The sequence below is a fragment of the Dermacentor silvarum genome, chromosome 9 (genome assembly GCF_013339745.2).
Source record: "Dermacentor silvarum isolate Dsil-2018 chromosome 9, BIME_Dsil_1.4, whole genome shotgun sequence".
Taxonomy (NCBI): Eukaryota; Metazoa; Arthropoda; class Arachnida; order Ixodida; family Ixodidae; genus Dermacentor; species Dermacentor silvarum.
The window spans coordinates 94,440,897-94,460,242 of record NC_051162.1 but is presented as its reverse complement, the minus strand read 5'-3'; the positions used below and the strand labels follow the sequence as shown (position 1 = coordinate 94,460,242).

The 19,346-nt window shown below is 44.9% G+C and overlaps 1 protein-coding gene across 6 annotated transcripts in view; it reads left to right on the top strand.

Moving 5' to 3' along the window:
• The first annotated feature begins 52 nt into the window (after nucleotides 1–52).
• Nucleotides 53–19,346, top strand: part of LOC119463364 (protein phosphatase 1 regulatory subunit 12A-like) — a 107,762-nt gene continuing 88,468 nt past the window's right edge. For 2 of the 6 annotated variants that reach the window (XM_049656310.1, XM_049656309.1), the window contains exon 1: nucleotides 53–395. In XM_049656310.1, coding sequence (XP_049512267.1) covers nucleotides 144–395 — 252 coding nt within the window. In that variant the 5' untranslated portion in view covers nucleotides 53–143. The remainder of the gene's footprint in view (nucleotides 396–19,346) is intronic. The other 4 variants (XM_037724182.2, XM_037724180.2, XM_037724183.2 and 1 more) reach the window with 2 other exon arrangements.

Sequence of the window (19,346 nt, the reverse complement as noted above, 5' to 3'; positions counted from 1 at the left end):
GTTTTTCTACGTCAACTGTGTCACGGAATAACGGGTACTCTCCGGCCGTCTGCTCCGCGGTGCTGTCATCTGGCGGGTCGTGTGGGAGGCTGTGATGCGGCGGTGTGCGAGGCGAGACGGCGGATAAAGTGGGGTGGCGAGTTATGTCTTTGGAATCCCGGCCCAGCAATTCGCTTTTCAAGCGAAAAGAGCAGCTCAAGCGCTGGGAGGACTCCGAGACGAACCTCGAGAGCGCCGAGCCGCCGCCGGACAAGGCACCCCGGATCAAGTTCAGCGATGGATGCGTGTTCCTCGCTGCCTGCGCCGCCGGAGATACGGCCGAAGTCGAGCGTCTGCTCGCCGCCGGCGCCGACATCAACACGACGAACGTCGACGGGCTCACCGCGCTGCACCAGGTACGCGGTTACCGCGAGGGAACAAAAAGGAAACCTCGCCCGCTACACATAAAACCCCGCGCCACTTCTTCGCTGCCCCGGAAAAAGCCACTCGGGGTCATGCAGGCTTTGGATGTAGGGGGGAGGTAAGGGGGGGTAGGTCTTTTCTCGAGAGACGGCGGAACACGGCACTACCACCACCAACACCACCTCCCTACCGTTCGGTTTGGGAGGGTATCTTCTTTGCGCGGCGTGTTACCAACGTTTTCGTGTTGTGCGCGCGCGCGTGTGTGTGTTTATCACGATGTCTGGTGTGTGTGTGCGTGTGTGTGGCACATTTTAGAGTCCCGAGTCTTCGATGTCGGCTGGGCGCGTTCGAAAAACTTTCGAAGTTGAGACGCCGCCGTGTCTCTTCCGGCGACACCCCGTTACTTTTTTTCTTTTTTTTTTTCTCGCCCGGGTGGTTCGAGGGCTCTCACGGCGTGATTGAACGCGGCTGGCTTTAATTTTTCAGCTCGAGAAAAAAAAAAAAAAAAAAAGGTCATCGAGTGGCTGTTTGGCTCGCTGCGCTATTAACTACTGTCAGCCGATCCCAGCGTAGCAGCAGCAGCAGCAAAGTCGAGCGTCGAACAAAACAGAGACGTATGACCGACACGCCTTTTTACTTATTCTATCTCTCTCCCCTCGATACGAGCTCTGTTGCTGGCGGTGTAGTGTGTGTGCGCGTATTTCCCTCTGCATAACGATGAAGAGGGTGGGGAGGGGAGATGTTTGTGCCTACGTGCGTCTGTGCAGCGCTCGGGCCTTGCTGGCCTGGGTCGGGCTTGTTAAGCCTAGCCCGCCCGCAAGAGGGTCGGGAGATCGCCCGGAGTCTGTTTCTTTTATTTTCTCCTCTCCCATTCGCCTCCTCCGAAGCAGGCAGGTTTCCGAACTCGAAGGAAACGGCAACCACAGCAGCGTGATATCGTTCTACCCCCCGACACACCACAGTCGTAGCCCTCGCTTGTCAGCGAACGCCTTTTTTTTTTTTTCTTCTTTTTTTTACCGCTTCGCGACTCTTCAGGGGTGTGGGGAGCAAAGCAACAGGGCTGTCTCTCGAAGGGTTGCGACCTCCTCCGTCCCGTCCAAAAAGAACGGTTTTCTCTCGGTGGTGGTGGTGGTGATCGTGGTTTTCGTTATAGCGGGGGAGGCGATTTTTGTATGTGTGCTTCTGGAGAAAGAGGGCCAAAGAGAGAGAGTCGGCCAGTCGCCGGGAGAACTCGCTTTTTTGGCGGACCCTGGGGTATCGCCCAAACGCAACGACGGCAGTGGCGGCGGCGTGAAGTCGCCGCTTTTTTTTTTTCGCGGCCGGACCTAGGGCCGCTCGCGCGCTGTGTTTTAGTTTATATTTAGCTCCGGGGGTGGGCTTCTGGCGGGGGGGGAGGTTGATCGTGGCGAGTACGTAGTACAGCGCAGCTCCTGCCTGCGGTCGGAAGGATCCTTTGCGGCCAGGCTGGCAAGCGGTTGGGCCATCGCACGCGAAAAAGCTTCGCACTGTCTCTCTCTCTCTCTCTTCGCAACCGGCTCTAGAAAGAACGGGCACCTCGGGGTTCAGACCCGTGGCTCGCCGGCACGGGTTGTCGTAACGTTTCGTCTGCTGCGCCGGCTTACGTTCGGGAGCAGGGTCGCACCGAAAAACCCCTTTTTGCGGGCCCTATGGTGGCAGGAAAGTCTTTGGCGAAGAAAACCGCTCGTTTTCTTTTTTTTTTTTCCGAACCTCCTTTTGTTTTGACCTTCTCCCTTTCTTTTCTTTTTTTGTCTCTCTCTGGAATCTCGCTTGGCTAGACGCGGTCTGGGGAACTGGGCTTGCCGAGCCCTCGGATTTCTTAAGTTTAATTTTTTTCAAGAAAAAGAAGTCTGTTCTCTCAGCTGGCACTCGACAAGATGTCGAGTGCACCCAAAGGTTTAGGCTAGGGTGCCGCGTGCCGTCTTTTCTGGGTCGTTTCTCTCGTCTTTTTGTTTTGTTTTGTTTTAAAGCGCGGGTGATGACATGCAAGTGTGTGCTTGTGACGTAAGAAGAATGATCACCCGCGGTGACAGAAGTTGTCTTGCCACAGGTCGACGGGAATCCGCTTGTGCCGTAATCGTGTCAGGTGCTGCCAATATAGCTGCCGCTTGCAGGTTCTGATGACATCACCTATCCTATCGTTCCAGCTGACTCATTTTCGAGCCTTCTGCCTTGCCGGCCGTGTGTAATTGGTTCTTTTATCTAATCACTCCCTGCAGACATCAGGATCCAGGGGGGGGGGGGGGGGGGGTACCTGAAATCACAATATTTCGGTTGTACTGTCAGCATGCCTGAAATTTGCTTCCTATAATAGTCATTTTGGTCATGTACATACCTGGTTTTGCTATCAAACGTATTAAAAAACGGTTGTGTTTTTGTCACCTCTCAATAATCATTCTTGTATATCTTTTATAATCTTCGTGATGGGAGGCTTCTGGCACAAGAGCTGTGATGACAATTACACGATTACACGAGCATAAAATTTTCAAAACAATTAGGTGGGGGGCATAGATGCCTGAAAAGAGATGAATAACTTGGAGAAGGAAGTTCAGAATGTCCCGACTCCCAAAACACTCCCCTGGCTGCTTTGACTTGAATTTAAGTGGTGTTATCAACAAGAATGTGTTTCAAGCTAAAAGTTGGATCATAAAATTGTCGCACGCTCAAAACGTCAGCAGTGAAGTGCCGGGATGTTTCGGGCAAAGGGGCCCGTGCCTGTATTGCTGATTGTCTGACGCTGCTTGCGGTGTCAGGTGGAAAAAAAGTCCAATTGCTGTTAGTAATTGTTGCCACGATAGAAATGCACACTTCTTTAGTACATCTTTTCCCAAACTGTCACAGTCAACATCTCTTCACCTGTACATCCAAAAGCATACGCTGTTACTGTTATCGCGTCTATTGTTGTCAAACCTTCCTTTCTGATAACCTGTCAAGTTCGCTCTGTTGTTTGAGATCCAAGGGCAAGATAAATGCACTTCAGAAGACTGAGTGACAACTTATGAGTGGCATCACTCTTAGGGGCCTTCCTATTGCATTTTGCTAAAGGGCAAGGCAAGTACATTGGCACCAGTCCTACACATATTCCTTCCAGTGTCAATGCATCATCAATAACAAACCCAAACACTGAACGTTCGGTTCCCACAGTGTCACTAGGTCATTTCTTGCATTTATTTGAAAACTTGCAACAATGTTGACATGTAGGCTCTCGGCAAGACATGAAATGCAGGCGTCATCAATGCTCTGAAAAGAAAATACGGTGCTAATCACACAAGTATACTATTGATCTACTTGCATGATCGCAAAAGGAAGTTAAAACTATTCTCCTCGTGCTTTTACTATTTACTTGAAAATTTTCTTGCAGGCGTAATGCGAGGTGCCGGTTAAGCGGAAGTGTCGCATTAAGAAACAATGAAAGAGCAATGTTCACTTCATATCGGGAGCTTGCTGTTGGGCTAGTTGTTACATGATACTAAAAAAAAAAAAAAAGCTAAGGACTGGAATTAATAGTTGTAGTTCAGTGAAGTTAGTGCCCCTTAATTGTTAGCGTCTGGTGGAGCATGACTTGACGGTTTGAGTGCTTTAAATTTCAGTATCATTGAAGGGCTGCTAGAAATTTGGAATTGCACCGTCATATTGGCAAACAAGCCTCCACTCCAACCTCTTCCTCGACTCTGCCAACCAGCGCTGCCCGTCTGAGGAACACACCACTTCACTCTCCCAATTTATTAAGGCGAAAGCTTTAAGGGAAGATGCTGGTCGAAAAAACCAAGATTTTTTCCTGAAAAAAAACAAATCAATCTTTTGTTGGTTTTGTATTCCTCCAAGCCTCCTCTTTTATGTGTTAGAAAATCAAAGCTGAGAATCAACTAGAAGTTAGTAAAAAAACAATGCAAAAGACACTCGCGGTGATTCGTGAAAGTGCGAATTTGCCAGAATTTCGCGCAAACGGCATTTCGCTCTGTGGCATTGCCTGCTCTTGAATTTTCGTGGGGATGTAGGCCTAACCCTCTTCTTCCAGAGTCCACCTTAGCATCGCCGTATTGTTGCTTTAATGAACCCTCGGGATTCACCCAGTGATTAACACCGGGGCTGCACTATTCAGCTTTGCTGGTTAACCATCTTCACAGAGTGGAAGGGCCGACAAGTTTTATTTCTAGACTTAAACAACAAATGTTGCAGTATATATATATATATATTTGCTTTATTGAATTCTACTATTAATTGCAAAGCAATAGGCGCTATTCTTTAGTGTTTTCTCATGCTCACTTTTATCGCCTAAGCTTGCACAAGTATGCAAAAAATTAACCAAATGAGCTATAAAAAAACTAACAGCAGATTTTAAGAGATGAGCTCAAACTCTGTAAATGGTGAGTTTCATTGAGTTGTCACAAATGTTTAAAGAAAGTTTTCCGAGGAGTAGCACCTCCCCTTAAGTGGCTCGTTACAATGGCTCATACCCGAAAAATGTAGCAAGTAGTCCAGTGACACAAAAAAGAAGTAGATGAATGAAACAAAAAAGCATCATCAGCAATGGCTCATACCTCCCGTAAGCAAGCAAAGATGCAATAGCTGAATATTAATGAATGAAACGAAAGAACCTTTAGGTAGTGCATTTGGTGCTCGCATGGGTCATTGAGGAGGTCTACGTACAGCGCCATACATTTACTTCGCACTGCGACTCGTTATGTCTTGGCAAGAAGTCTGGCGCCTCCGATCGTATAACCTAATGCATTACCACGTGTGCAGCAGGCTTTCGCCTTGACGTGTTACAGGAGTGTAACATGCTGCCGAATTTATTATCGTTTTAGCAACATCTGTTTGAAGCTCCTACTGTGAGCAGCTGCTTGCGAAACACTGCTCCACTTTAGCTCTTGTCAGCAGTAAACGCCGATTGTACATGGCAAATGACGGCTATGGAAATCTGCAAATGGGACATGGAAGTATCGGAAAGGGAATGGTAAAATGGCCATCCACCTGACTACACCTCGAAGCTACGAAGGAAACTCAATACAGGATTCACAGGACGAAAGCTTCGTTGTTCGGCCCTTTCTTGTCTGAATTTTTTTCAACGAAGTGAAAAATGGTGTATATTACGTGCTTCTGGAGGAGACAGTTAAAGAAAAATTAATAAAAAAAACACTTCCGCTGGAGTTTCTGGCAATAATTTTAAGGTTTTTCACTTGAACTACCAACATCTGAAGCTGTTGCAAGCAGCATGTGCCTCTTCAGGCTTCCTAATTCACAATCATAATTGCCTTAAGTATGGCCACGATTATTTGAAGACCACTCTTGTGCCATCCAAGGCAGGTGACATGCATTGGGCAGCGGGATGCGATGCTTCAGCATTTGTGAAATATGGGGGGAGCCACATTTGTATGCGGCAGGCTACAGTCCACAAATTGTGTCATCAGAATTGCTGACACTCGCGTTTCTGAAAATAGTTTTGTTGTTTTTCACCGTTTAGAACATTTCCCTCAATATTGATTCCTACGAGAATAATTGGACCAGAAAGGGTTAAGGAAAATTCATCCTGGTCTGGGGAACGTACATAGTTACGAAGTTTAGGTACACAGATCACCGGGGAGTGTCATCAAAGCGCAGTGACCACTTCAGTCTTAGGTTGTCGCTGCTGTTCCTTTTCTCTGGTCAAGGCAAAGTGCTGAGTGTCGAAATATCCTGGAATGTGGTCAGAGCTTGCATGGCCAGTTTTTTGGTTCTGTATGATTCTCCTATTTTAGAAAATACTAGTCACCTAGGTGAATAAAAAGCACTCTTGATAACAGGTTAGCAGAAAAGAAAGTGACAGAGTGTGATTGTTTTTATGGGGAAGTGCCATTACTTGCCTCACACTTCCTCACTGAATTCTTTGGGTATGAAACAGGGACAGGTAGTAAAAAAAAGCATGACGTTTTCAATGCAAACACTGATAGCAGCACTACGGGATGCTGCACTGGCAATGTGTCCATGAATTCGTCCAGCTGGTTGTGACATTCACCGGAATGTGCAGGGTCATGCTTCTGCCATGATGCATTCTGAATCCTATTATGGAACTCATCCACGTCGGTTGTAGATTGAACCTGTCACTCAAGGCCAGTATGGTCATTCGCGCTTCGGATGTGAAACTTGTCCCGTGGTAGACATTTGTGACATGGGTTTGTCAGTCTTATGTGGCTGGCAGGAAACTTTGCTTTATTAATGAACTGTGCGAGCAGCTGTGACATTCAATGCAGTTGCTTGTTTTGCTCCGTAAAGGGATTGGGTTGCGGATGCTTTTGGCAATATCGAAAGTCGCTTTCACGTGGTACTTTTGTTTTAAGGCATGAAGGCCCTGATTTGATATGTTGTATGTATATATACTGGGCAGGCCATGTAATGCGTAGGATGGATAACCGGTCGACCATTAGAGTTACAGAATGGACACCATGAGAAGGGAAGCGCAGTCGAGGATGGCAGCAAACTAGGTGGGGTGATGAAGTTAGGAAATTTGCAGGTGCAAGGTGGAATCGGCTAGCGCAAGACAGGGTAATTGGAGATGGCAGGGAAGGGCCTTCTTCCTGCAGTGGACATAAATATAGGCTGATGATGACAATGATGATGACTGTATATGTATTCATTATGTAATGGAAAAACAACTTTCCCAAAATGTAGCAGTGTGCGCAACAAGTGTGGGCATAAAGTGCCCATGTCCCTTGCATTAGGAGTAAGATCCTCTGGTGGTGAAAATTAATCCGGTGCTCCCCACTACGATGTGCCTCATAATCAAATCGTGGTTTTGGCACCTAAAACCCCAGGATTCAAATGTATGCATAGTGAACTGTAGAAAACAGAAGCGTTACATTAAACTTCGGCATAGTAATCAGAAAGTGCATTTTAGAAATAAAGCCCCTTAAACTTCTTAGTATGCAAGAAATGAATGCGAGAACGTCCTCGTTCAAACTGACCAGAAATAGAAAATGTGTCAATGAACCACATTGTGCAAAAGGGGTAAATTGCATTGTGGAATGCAAGTTGAGGGTTAGTGCTATGCACATGTGTGTGCAAGTTCTCTCTCTCTCTAAATGTAGCATGCAGTCGTAAAATTTGTGTGAGAAATTCTAGCCGATTCTCTTGTGTATGAGAAAAAGCAATGCTTGGGCCCCTGTGAATTAAATGCAACTGTGCCAGTTATTAAGCTGCCTCTGTATTAGTTTTGGCATTACAACTTTCATCAAACAATTTTTATTTTTCGTTTCATTTCATTTGTTTGAGCTGTAGATGTTACTTCTAGCACCCCTGTTCATGGCACATGCGTATTCGAACATCACTGCTGACGTCATCCAAAGCAATAGGCAACTCTGGCGTCATCCTTTCATTAACTTTTTTGCATGTCTTCCTGTGTAAGAGTAGGCGCGTTGCTCACGGGCCAAGGCAGAAAAAGTGGCAGATTCGTTAGACCATGGGCGAGTTTCATGTTCCGACGAGTTTCCCGCTAACACTGAACAGAAAATGCGCGATACGTTTCCATGGTGTGGTCCGCCATAGTGCTAGTTTGTACCTGCACACTGGTAACAGCAACACATATTCTAGCAAGTTTTTTCATCAGATGCCACTGTGGGTCAAATTCCACCATTTTATCGTTTTGAGCCAATCCAGAGATGGCGTAGCCGCCTTGCGAGCCAATCGGAGCTGACAAGATGGAGAATCTTGCAGTATGGCGGAAATTGCAGGTCTACGCCATCGGATTAACCGTCTGTCAGATGGGTAACCTCTGCGCAGTTTGCGTGACTGGTGACGCAAGAATGGGTTACATTGCAGGACGATCGTTGCATGCATACTCTTAAGAAAAGTTCACATCCTTTGGCACTTATCTAGTCCACAAACGATAATCGTCATCTCTATTGCGTGCCATTCTTTAACCCTGCGTGCCCAGCACTTTTGGGTCATGAATGGCATGTACTACTGACCAAAAAAGTTTATGGGCCAAGGGATCTGACAAAAAGCTGCATATCTTCACAGCCTCGAAACGCAGCCCAGTATTCCCATTTCCAGCCTCTGCTGGTATATGCGAACAACATTGCGATGTACGGTTTTACTGGCTACTTTTAAAGGCTGCTAGCGTTTCCTGAGATCCTGTGGTCCGTAAACTTTTTTTGATCGATAGTACATTTGCATCGTAGCATGACATTCTTGACGGGAATGTAGTAAGTGGCATAGTTTTCACGAAAGGAAGTGCAAGTAAGGCAGATGACGATTACAAATTGTTTGGGAGACAAATGGCGCCCCAAAGGGGTGTACACTTCTCTTTTTTTAGAATGTAGCCCCGTTGGGGGGGGGGGGGGAGACAAAACGCACATTTATCCTGGAGGAAAAGATGAAAGTTGCGCAAAACTTGAGACGACGCGCTGCCCAGGCACCTGGGTGTTGTCGCTGTCTGTTTTGCGCCATCACTTTTCGTGGAAAGCATCCATCACCTAGCCCAGGGGACTTGTTTCGTTCGTAACGCATGCGGACACTTCGGCGAAAATTTCGCGTGCAGAGGGTCGCACAAAAGTCACGCACTACGTTGCTGGAGGGGGCGGCACGGGAGGACCTGTGTCCCCATGCTGGCTTTCTTATTTCTTTCTCTCTCTCTCTCTTGATAGGCATATTTTTATAACTTCTTTGTCTCAAATGTGGCAGGGGTGTCGTTATCACTCGCCCGGAAAAAACGAATGGCAGCGCGCGTGCGAGATACCGTGCGAGTGCACTCGGAAGCGGGAAATCGGTCAAGCTCGCTGCGCGACTGCCGTGAGTCGTGTTTCGGTGCCCTGTGTCCATAGCGAGGAGAATCGCGGGGCAACTGATGGGGCTCAATTGCTTTTGTCAGTTGCAACCAGATGGAAAAAACAAATGGTGAAGCCAGAGAGCATAGGGGAAGTTCATTGTTGTTTAATTGAAATGTAGAAATAAGGTACAAGGAAATGAAAGTGGGAGACACTTTGTGGCCATGCGGGTGTTGTGCCCACAGCCAAACGCGGTTTCCTACAACATTTTCTGGAAGGAGCTCTGACACTGGCAATTGTTCAGCGACGATGGGCATAATGCTTGCAAGAGCATATGATTGGGCACGTTAGTAATCCATAGTAACAACTTATTTTAACAGCGAAGCTGTTAAAAGCTAGGTTCCAGGAGGTTGTGTGCACCAGAAGTAGGCAACAAACAATCTTGTGGCGTCTCGTTCACTTGGTATATACCAAAATTGGCATGGAAGGGTACGAATGTATGACTAACATGACTGCTAGGTCATGCTAGTCAGTTACGTCACGATTAACAATAATAAAATCACGTGTGGCGCATACCCGCCTTGGATATGCGGGTATGAGCCAGGGACAAGAAGGAAGGTAAGAAAGAAATCGCGTGTGGCTCATACCCGTGTTGGATATGTGGGTATGAGCGCCGAGAGCGGGAGAGATCTCGTCGGCATTGCGGGCGGGCTTGACACAGCAAACTGCACTACTTGGCCATCGCACCGGGTGAAAACGAGACGCCGGTGTCCTTGCTCTTTGACGGGACATGCCGAAGACGCTCAATATAATCAGTAATGATAGTATATAAATTCACTATAGCAATATTCACTACAGCAGATCCACCATAGTTGCAGCTTCGCTGGCTTCCATCTTCACAGTAGTGGACGGGCTCTAAATTTTTTTTTAGTGCACAACCAAGAACATAGGACTGAAAGAAACAACACAGACACAGCGCTAAAAAAAGTAATAATAAACAAAAAAATGTTACATAGTGGGTAGTGTGCAGGGTTGCCAAGTCTCCTGGTGCCGAGTCTCTGCATGCAACAAAGTTCTATACTTCTATATTGTGCATGTGTGTGTGCATGTTTGCATGTGTTTCGTCACCTTTACACCTTTGACAACACCGCAAGCCAATGCTTTAACCCTCCCTGAACAAAATTCGAAATAAAGCATATATTGATGTACTAGCGCCCGTATGGGAGCCTTGATCACAGAACGAAATGCGCAGCAATAGTGGTTCACGCTTTCTTCTTCTGTAAGCTTCCCTCGATAGACTATTTTTTGTGAAACCCTTGACTACACATACGCATTACGTTGTCTGCTGTGTGACCTCTTCTATAGCTACATTCCGTTCATCGCCAAATTATCCACTGGCTTGCCCAAATCGGCAGTCAACTGAACGTGTTGAGTAGCAGAATCAGCTGTTCTATTTCTTATCGGTCCCAGCTGCTTCTACAAGCGACTGTGCTAGCAGCAATGTCTGATCAAGCCTCTGGGCTGTGCTCATTACGAGATTCACAGCAGGTGCATTATTGAAAGTATATTTGAAGTCCCAGGTGCTTCATTATAAAGGTGTCTGACTCTATATAGTCGAGAAATAAGCCGTTTTCTATTTTTGCACTCCCTCTCTACTTTCTCTCTTTCTTTTGCCCTCCATCTGCCTCTGTTGCCCTTCAGGCATCAGACTAAGCTGGATAGTTATGGCATAACCAGCAGGAATTTCCTTCCTTTCGTTGGTTTTCTTTTTAACCCCTTAACTGCAGTGACAAATTCCAAAATTTTTTGAAGTGCAAGAAAAATTGGCGAATGTCATTGTGTATTATTTTCTTGACAAACTTACAAGGTACTTAACAAATACACATGTGCAAAAATTGCCATGAATTCACCACAAGTTAATTCGTTATCGGCAGTTAACGTGTTTACCCCACAATGCCTAAACCCCATTCTACATCAAAACAAAAATTAGCACAACTTGTTCGCCTTTATTTCTGGCCATGGACAGTACATTTGTACAAAAATAATAAAGAAAATGTTTTCCATTTGTAATGGATTGGTAATTGATTCGCTAAACTATCCACAACTGAAAGAAGCTCACTCCAGTGTATCGGGAATGCTACTGCATTAGACTCCCAATAATTTTGCCTCGGCTAATTAGGCTTTCGCTCAAAGCTCTGGCGAGAAATCATACATTGCTATGGAAGCAAAGCTCGTTTAGTTCGAACTCGAAAGCATGCTGCTTCGCTTAATTAGGCCCCCATTGGCGCCCTCTCATGCGCACAGCAGTTATTAAAAGCTTGAAAACACTCGAAATTCAGCAGACGGTGCTGCTGCTTCCCTAGGATCTGAATCTGGTTTACTTAAGATTATTTTTATCTTTTAGTGGCTGATGCTCATTACCTGTGAAGCCATCCGTTGCTGCTTGTTTCATGTCATGCTGAGGCAGCGTTTTTAAACATGTTGGCACTCTTCGTCTCGTGTACTTCTAGCAATAAAAAAAAAAGAGTTGAATTCTTTCGTTTTTGTCACCGTTTGTTAATTCGACCTTTGGATAATTCGACGAAATCTTGCAGTCCCGCAGGGGTCAAATTAACAGGTTCATCTGTATGCATTTTGTGTTACATTTCCTGCACTTATATAGGAATTTTGAGTTATCAACTTCAGCTTAGCAAAAAAGCGATACATTTGCCTTCGTGGGGTTAATACGTTCTTCTGCTGTTTTTTTTTTTTTTACTGATGCTGAAGATGCAATTAAGTCTTTCAGAACTCAATTTTTGCCGGACATTTAAATGCTTCACGGGGGGATAAAGACAGCTATTCACTACTAACACTGCATGCCATCAACACACATTGTTGCCAACGTGCGTCTCTTCCTTCTTCTCCTTCATTTTTTTTTTTTCTTTAAGGTCTGCAACGACCGCTGCTACTTTGATATCACGTCCTTGGGTGGCTTCTAAATTTGACACTGTGATTCACAGTGCGTGACAGCTGCCACCCCGCGGCAGGGCAGTGAGACAAATTAATTTTTGCCGACACAAGGCGTCCCAGCTGGGGAACCTGGGTCTGCGGTGTGCAGGGGTGAAATAGCTCCGCACTTGGGGACTTGATGTTGTTTTTCCTGCAGTGCTGTTTGTTTATCTGTTTTCTTCTTTCTTTCCCCTTTTTCTAGCTGCTTTCTCCGCCTTGTTTTCAAGAAGACCTGCTTGCAGTTGCCTGCTTGTCTTTTATTTTTTAAATTTGTTTGTTTTTGCTGTTTCAGCCGATGCCTTCTGCAACCTTGGTGGTGGGGGTGGGGGGGGGGTTGCATGGGGGAGGAGGTGGTTATGACTCAATTTTTGAGAGCGGTTACCCTGCAAGCGTCACTAAGCACTCTGCCAGATCATTTTTTTGGCAGATTCAGTGTTTTCTTTAAAGTGGGGTGGGAAGATTGCACAGATAAGATCACTTTAGGCAACGTCTGTGGGCTTATTTAGACCAAGAAAGTAGGGACAAGGTTGGCAGATGAAAGGGACTTGCTTGGCAGTGTTGGTTTTGCAAAGTGCAAGTTTGTTTATGTTACTAACCTCTATATCTTGGTGGATCATTACTTACAGAGGCGGCATGTTGTGTTGATTGATTATATCCCTTTATTCAGACAGATGGCACTATGGCCTATAAGTACTCTGAAGCTTGGTCTCTTCGCTTGACCTTATGTTAGACTAATGAACATCCGAAATTACTTCTCCACCTGCGAAAAGGGTGTTGAAAGTAACTTTGGAAGAAAGCATTATCTTCCTTTTGGGCATTTTATTTTTCCATTGTAGTGGTTTATTGCTCATTAGAAAGTTTTCCATGGGAAGCATTTCTTGGCGAACATTTGCTACTCTGACAGTATCTATCTATCTAGCTATCTATCTATCTAGCCGGCCGTCTACGTCTTTGTGCTCTCATGGTTATTTCATTAACTTGGTATGTACCAAAATTGGCATACTATGGCAAGAGTACCACAAACATAAATGATATGTCATGACATGCGTGTCATGTAGGTCATGAAACAGTCTCCTATGTCTTGGTGCTCTCATGGTCATTTCGTTAACTCGGTAGGTACCAAAATTGGCCTAGTATGACAGGAGTGTATGACGAACATAAGTGATAGGTGATTATATAAATATCATAACATGTGTGCCATGTAGGTCATGACAATGACCCAGCGAAAAAGATTAACACTCAAAAAACCACTGAAATGGGTTCGGACGTGGGTACTAAGTAAAGGAAACACTAAAAGATGCTGGTAGAAGTCGGTCATGAGCATGACTCAGCAAAAATGAAAATGACTCAGCGAAAAAAAGATTAACACTCGAAAACCGATGGAATGGGTTCGGATGTGGTACTAAGTGAAGGAAACATTAAAGGATTGTGGTAGAAGTCATAGTCATGACCATGACTAAGGCTTTCACCTTACGGTCTCTTAGGTGTAGCTAAAGGGACTCCTGAGGACTCATAACATGAATGTCATGACATGCGTGTCATGTAGGTCATGAAAGAGCCGCCTACTTCTTCGTGCTCTCATGGTCATTTCGTTAACTTGGTAGGCTCCCCGCACACTGCTTCGCATAACATCGATTCCCACAGGGCGTGGGATCTGTCGGTTTTTGATATTAAACTATTCCAAAAACACACCTGCTAGCTTCTCTGTTTCTATCACAAATGCCTAATTTTTAGAGCTTGTTTACAGATGTCTTTGTTTAGTGGAAAACTGATTTCAAATTGAATGGATACAGTTGCAGACCGATTTTTCAGATCCCTGTTTTTCGAACCTGCTCCATTGTTTAGACTTACCCGTAGCTCTGCCACCTATTCCCTAGAACCAACGTATGATGGCAGCAGAAATTTCAGCCGTTGTAACTTGGATATTGTGAATAAACTTGGTTACTTATTTCCAATTGTCGCAGGGATCATTCAAGCGAAGACTGTAGAGCAGAGTACCTGTTTACAGCAATCGTAGAGCGCAAGATCTGGAAAACTTAATAGGCACTGGAAATCTTGTCTAATAGAGCAATATTTAGTTTCTTTCACTAAATATTAGTATTTTTTAGCTTTGACTATTGTATTCTTAAATATTGAAGGTTGTCACATCTGACCTATTACTTCCATTGATTTTTTTATTTCTTTATAGCTTCCTGATTATTTATTTATTTATTTATTTATTTATTTATTTATTTATTTACTATTATACCCTCAAAACCCAGAGGGCGTTACAGAGGGGGGTGGGTACAATATAAATACAAAGTAAAACAATAACAAGGATTTAAAGGGAAAAAAACACTAGTTTGTAGCTACACCAGAAAGTGTTCAGTAACTGCAGACTTGAACAACGCTTGGTCCTCAGTGGCAGCGATGGAGGGGGGGAAGGTGATTCCACTATCTACTTGTCTTCAGAAGAAAAAAATGTAAAAAGAGATTAGTGTGACACGAAGGAATGGCTACTTTATTTGGGCGGTCAGCACGTGATGAAAAGGGACACTAAATGAAAGATAGAGTTGATTTGTGCTAGGTAATTACCCTTATGCTTTTCATAAAAACAAAAGTAATTCTTAATACAAGGAGGCGGTTTGTTAACCCCGAAAAGATGCAGAAAGTAAAGACGGGTTAAAGTTATTCTTGCCACAGCTTTTTGACAGTCTGTGCTTGAGGCTAGTTAATTTTTGTTGGTAGAGATGGACGCCATTGTATTCTTTAAGAGCCAGAGACTGAACTTAGATAGTTTCAAAGACACAACGATCCAAAAACGGATTTTTTTTTTTTTTTTGAAATTTGTAACGTTACTGATGTGCCTGTGCTCGGGTTGCATAGTGAAATTTGAATGGTAGAAGTTTGACCTTTGACCCTTGTGTTCTCATTTAATAATGAACGTATTACAGTGAAGTAAAAAAAATATTGTTTTTAATGAACACTTCACGAGTCTTAAACTTTGTGTTTCTGAAATGACGAGATGAGCTGAAAGTACTAAAGTGGATTCACTGAATTAGGTATTTTCATTTGCATGCTGATGGTATTCTGCATCAACATTATTAACTCCATCAACTTTATTGATTGTGTGTGAAAGAGAGGGGGATCCATGCTGCTTTGCATATCTTTGCTTTTTTAAACAATTTTCTATTCAACTGCATGCGTGTACAGCAGAGGTTCTTCTTCACCTTCTATCATTTTGTTCCTGAGCAAAACAAAGTTAATTTGTTTTTAAAGACAGCGAAACGTGGTTAACATACTGCGACATTAGTTGTGAGTGAAGTGCTTCGCTATTGTTTAAGGCTTTAGGCTCATCCCACGTGAAACTCGGGAGGCATTGGGCTTAAGTATCTCCACTTTTGTTTTTTTACAATAGGAAGAAATCGCATTTTAGTGTAAGCTTGAGGAACGGAATATTAAACAATGTTGACCTTGAATATTAAACCCTCAGTAGCCGATGTCTATGATTTTTCTTTTAGTGTGACGAAAAAGTAAATTATGGGGCAAGACTTGAGAATTGTTTGCAAAATACTTTCCTTCCTCCAAGTTAATTTAGCAATTGTTTGTAGCAGTCTCATACATTTCAGTTATGTTTAGAAATCGTTTTGGTTCGTAGAAAAGGTGGTGTATGAGAAATATAGTTCCTAATTGAAAAACAAAAATTTATGTGCACTTAGTTGTGAAATGCATGTGGCAGAGGTGTAGATTAAAGGGCAGGGGTTATTGCATTTGATAGCACAACACAGCATAACTTATTTTTACGCGATTGTAATTTATTCTAAAAGTAATATATATATATATATATATATATATATATATATATCCATTCGTTTCTTGCTACGAGGCCATCAATGCTATGTACTTCACTTCCACTGCATCTCATTGGGCAATGCAGCAAAGAAATAGTCCTTACAGGTACCAGTTCAGCTTATTATCACCAAATTTGACTTTTGTTACTCTTTCCGATTTGACTGTTCAATTCATCAGTCACCCTTCATTTCTTATGGGCTTGTTAATTTTGTGCTATCTTAACCATCCCCCTAGAAAAGCACAAAATTGATATGTATTCTAGCATTACTCAGTCTGGTTGCATGGTTGGGTTTTCAATCTCGAAGAACAAGGGATCTCTAGTGCTAAATCCAGTGCGTCAACGAGGAAATTTATCTCTGAATGCAAGTCCCCTTGTCTGAACGTCTGTTCTGGGCTGAAACTACCCATGTTCAACCACTGTTGATCGCACTTAACGGGCACCTTCGTACCAGAACTGGGCTTCATCGAGCAGCAAGCGTGGCGCACCCGAGTCTGTCGGTTCGCCACCGGGCAAAACGTTTCATCGTGAGCGCCCTTTCTATCTTCCTCAGCCTCAGCACCGGTTGCCGGTTGCCAGCCTGCCGGGTTGGCATACCTCCTTCGTTTCTACTCTCCTTTGTCGCGTCACGGTGCACCACGTGCCAACCCGAGTGCGTCCAATGTAATTGCAGCAGTGCTGCCAGAACCCTGAGTCACTCCTCGAACACACCTGCTCGTGGGTCCATTGTCTCGCTCGCTTGCTCGTAAGGGAGCAGACACGGCCTGGTGCGAGTCCCCGATTTCATTGTTCCTTTCCGCCGAGTATCGTGAGCGAACAGGAAGAATAAAACGGGCTGCTACAACAAAGACTCTGGTGTCGGGCCTCGTAAGCAAGGTGCTTGATGGCTCGCTCGGTTCTTGTTGTCCTTATTTTATTTTTTTCTTTGTTGTTTGGTTTTGCAGATTTCACGTGCGTTCTTTTTTCGCTTCCTTGTTCCTTTGCCTGGCCGTCTTTTTTTTTTTTTTTTCCCCTCCGGACCAAATGCAGTCTATCATTCCAGAGAGAGAGAAAGCAAGGAGAGGAAAAGGTAAAGAAGTTAACCAGACAAGTGTCCCGTTTGCTACCCTACACTGAGGGGGTTAGAGAAAGGGGAATAGAAAGAGGGAGAGAGTAAACACTGCACATGCACATTAGGATCGTCTATTCTTTCGGTGTGGCGTTTTATAAATCACACTTGTGAGTCAGAAGATACTATCGAACTCCTGTTGTGCACTTAACCTCAAATACGATGTCCACCACATCTCTTTACAGGCTGCACTAAGCCTACTGGAGTCTAGAAAATTTTCTGAGAGAAAAATTCTTGGACCCTGTCCATGTCCGTCGATGGCGCAGAAAGGTGTTTGTGCACTACTGCAGTTTCTGAAAAACACCTGCCTTAGTGATGAATTGTAGCTCTATCATTTCAATATGCTATCATTCCAAATGATTTGGCAGTCAATGCTGTCTGTGCTGCTTCTGTTGTCGATCCATTTCGAGCTGTTGGTTGCAGTTAGCCTTGGTATGATGTGTGCTGCGCCTTTGTAGAGCTGTGAACTTCCTTTTAGTGTTGGCACAGCCTAAATCTGAAGTTGGAGGACTGCCTTTTGCCGCTTCCGTGGCAGTAAACTGATCTCCGAAAGTACTTGATTGCATTTTCTGTACGGTAGCTGCGCTTGTGTAGGATGCTGTGCCCGAAGGTAGTGGTAAAATTGTTTACACTATGTGTGAGGCAGAGTACACTTCATTTCTTCTACTTTCTCACATGCCACCAAATGAGACGGCATCAAAGTGAGCCTTGTAACTTTGTATTTGCGGTATAATGTATGAATAGATAGATGGTACCACAGGTACCACTCGAGGAAGTCGCAGGGCTTTGTCGGTACATCCACTGGCCATCTTGTCACTTTATATGCAGGACACAGCAGTTCTGTCGCAGGTCTAAGCGGGTGCATCGCACTTGGAAGGCTGAACAACAGGAGCCTCTTGCAGGTGTCGTACTACAAAGGCCCCCGTGCCGACAACAGATGCTATGCCAAGCGCGTAGTTTCCAGAAGTAGCAAGGGGCGAGTGTGCAGGGGGGTAGGGAGGGTTCCGACTCTAGCCCAAAGCAGCCGTCTCCGTCTGATAAGCCGGTGACAACGTGGGGCGTTGTTTCCGTCGTCTGCCTCACTTCCCACGTCGTCTGCTGCTCTCACTCTCTCCCCCTCACCCAGCCCTCTGTTGCACCCCATCTGGCCTGCGTGCGACGGCTGACAGGTCATTGTTCACCTGGTGGCTCCTGTCTTCTTGGCTGTTGCCGCGCCACTTTGTAGGCTGCTTTCGGCCTCCACCGCGTTCCCCTCAATTAATGACAGAGGCTAGAGTCACGCTTGTTTTATATTGGCAAGTAGATAGTGCCTTGCCCGAAGCAGCACCGGACTTTTCGATGTTGTTGTTTACACCTTGCTACATCTGCCTTGCCTCTGCTTATGCTCGAAGAAGCCAACACTGCCAACTTTGCAGTCGGCCACAAAAGTTTACAGGACATGGGGTTAGCGAAAAGAACCAAATTCCTGCAAAACCTGGGCACATATCCTTAAATTCAAAGTTTGACTCTTGAGTAATCCTCATGACTTATAGAGCGACACATTAAATTAGAAGCACCGTGCCTTAACGGAGCAGAAATTCACAGTTGTTGGGAACCCGTTTCCTGTAAACTTCTGTGGCTGACTGCGCCTTGTCCCCAAGCAGAAAAGAGAAATCAGGGCATTCAGGGATCCCAGTAAAAAACGTACAGCATCAGTTCAAAGCCTTCTTATAAGAGTAGTCATCATTACCCTCACTCTCTTTGGCCTGTGTGCTATGGCTGACCGGCCATTGTTCACTTGGTGACTGCGGTTCCTTCACGGCTCTCACACCCTTTCATTTGCAGCACAGACTTTCACACGTCTGCTGCGTTCGCGCCCTATTAAAGGCCTTAATGAGAGTTGCAGTTGCTTTGTATTGGGAAGAGACCAGGGAACTTCTAAACATTGGCAGTGTTTGCACCTTGCCGTCTGCCCCATTTCTGTGTTTGCTAGTGGATATCAGTATTTGTTGCCCCTTGTTGCAGTAGATAAGAAAATATAGTTATCTGGTAGCCTTGCTGAAGGTGCACTGCATCACCTAAGCCCAGAATATCTTTATATCATTCACTAGCAGCAGTAATAGTGGCTGTAGTAGTGTAGTTTATTTGCAGTTCTAACAACACACGATGAAAGCATGATTGTCATGGTGCTGGAGGTGACAGTATGCCTGACTGGGCTTCTGATAGCAGCAGTAGTAGGGAAGTTATCATGGCTGTTATTGCAGTTGTACTGTTGAGTGTG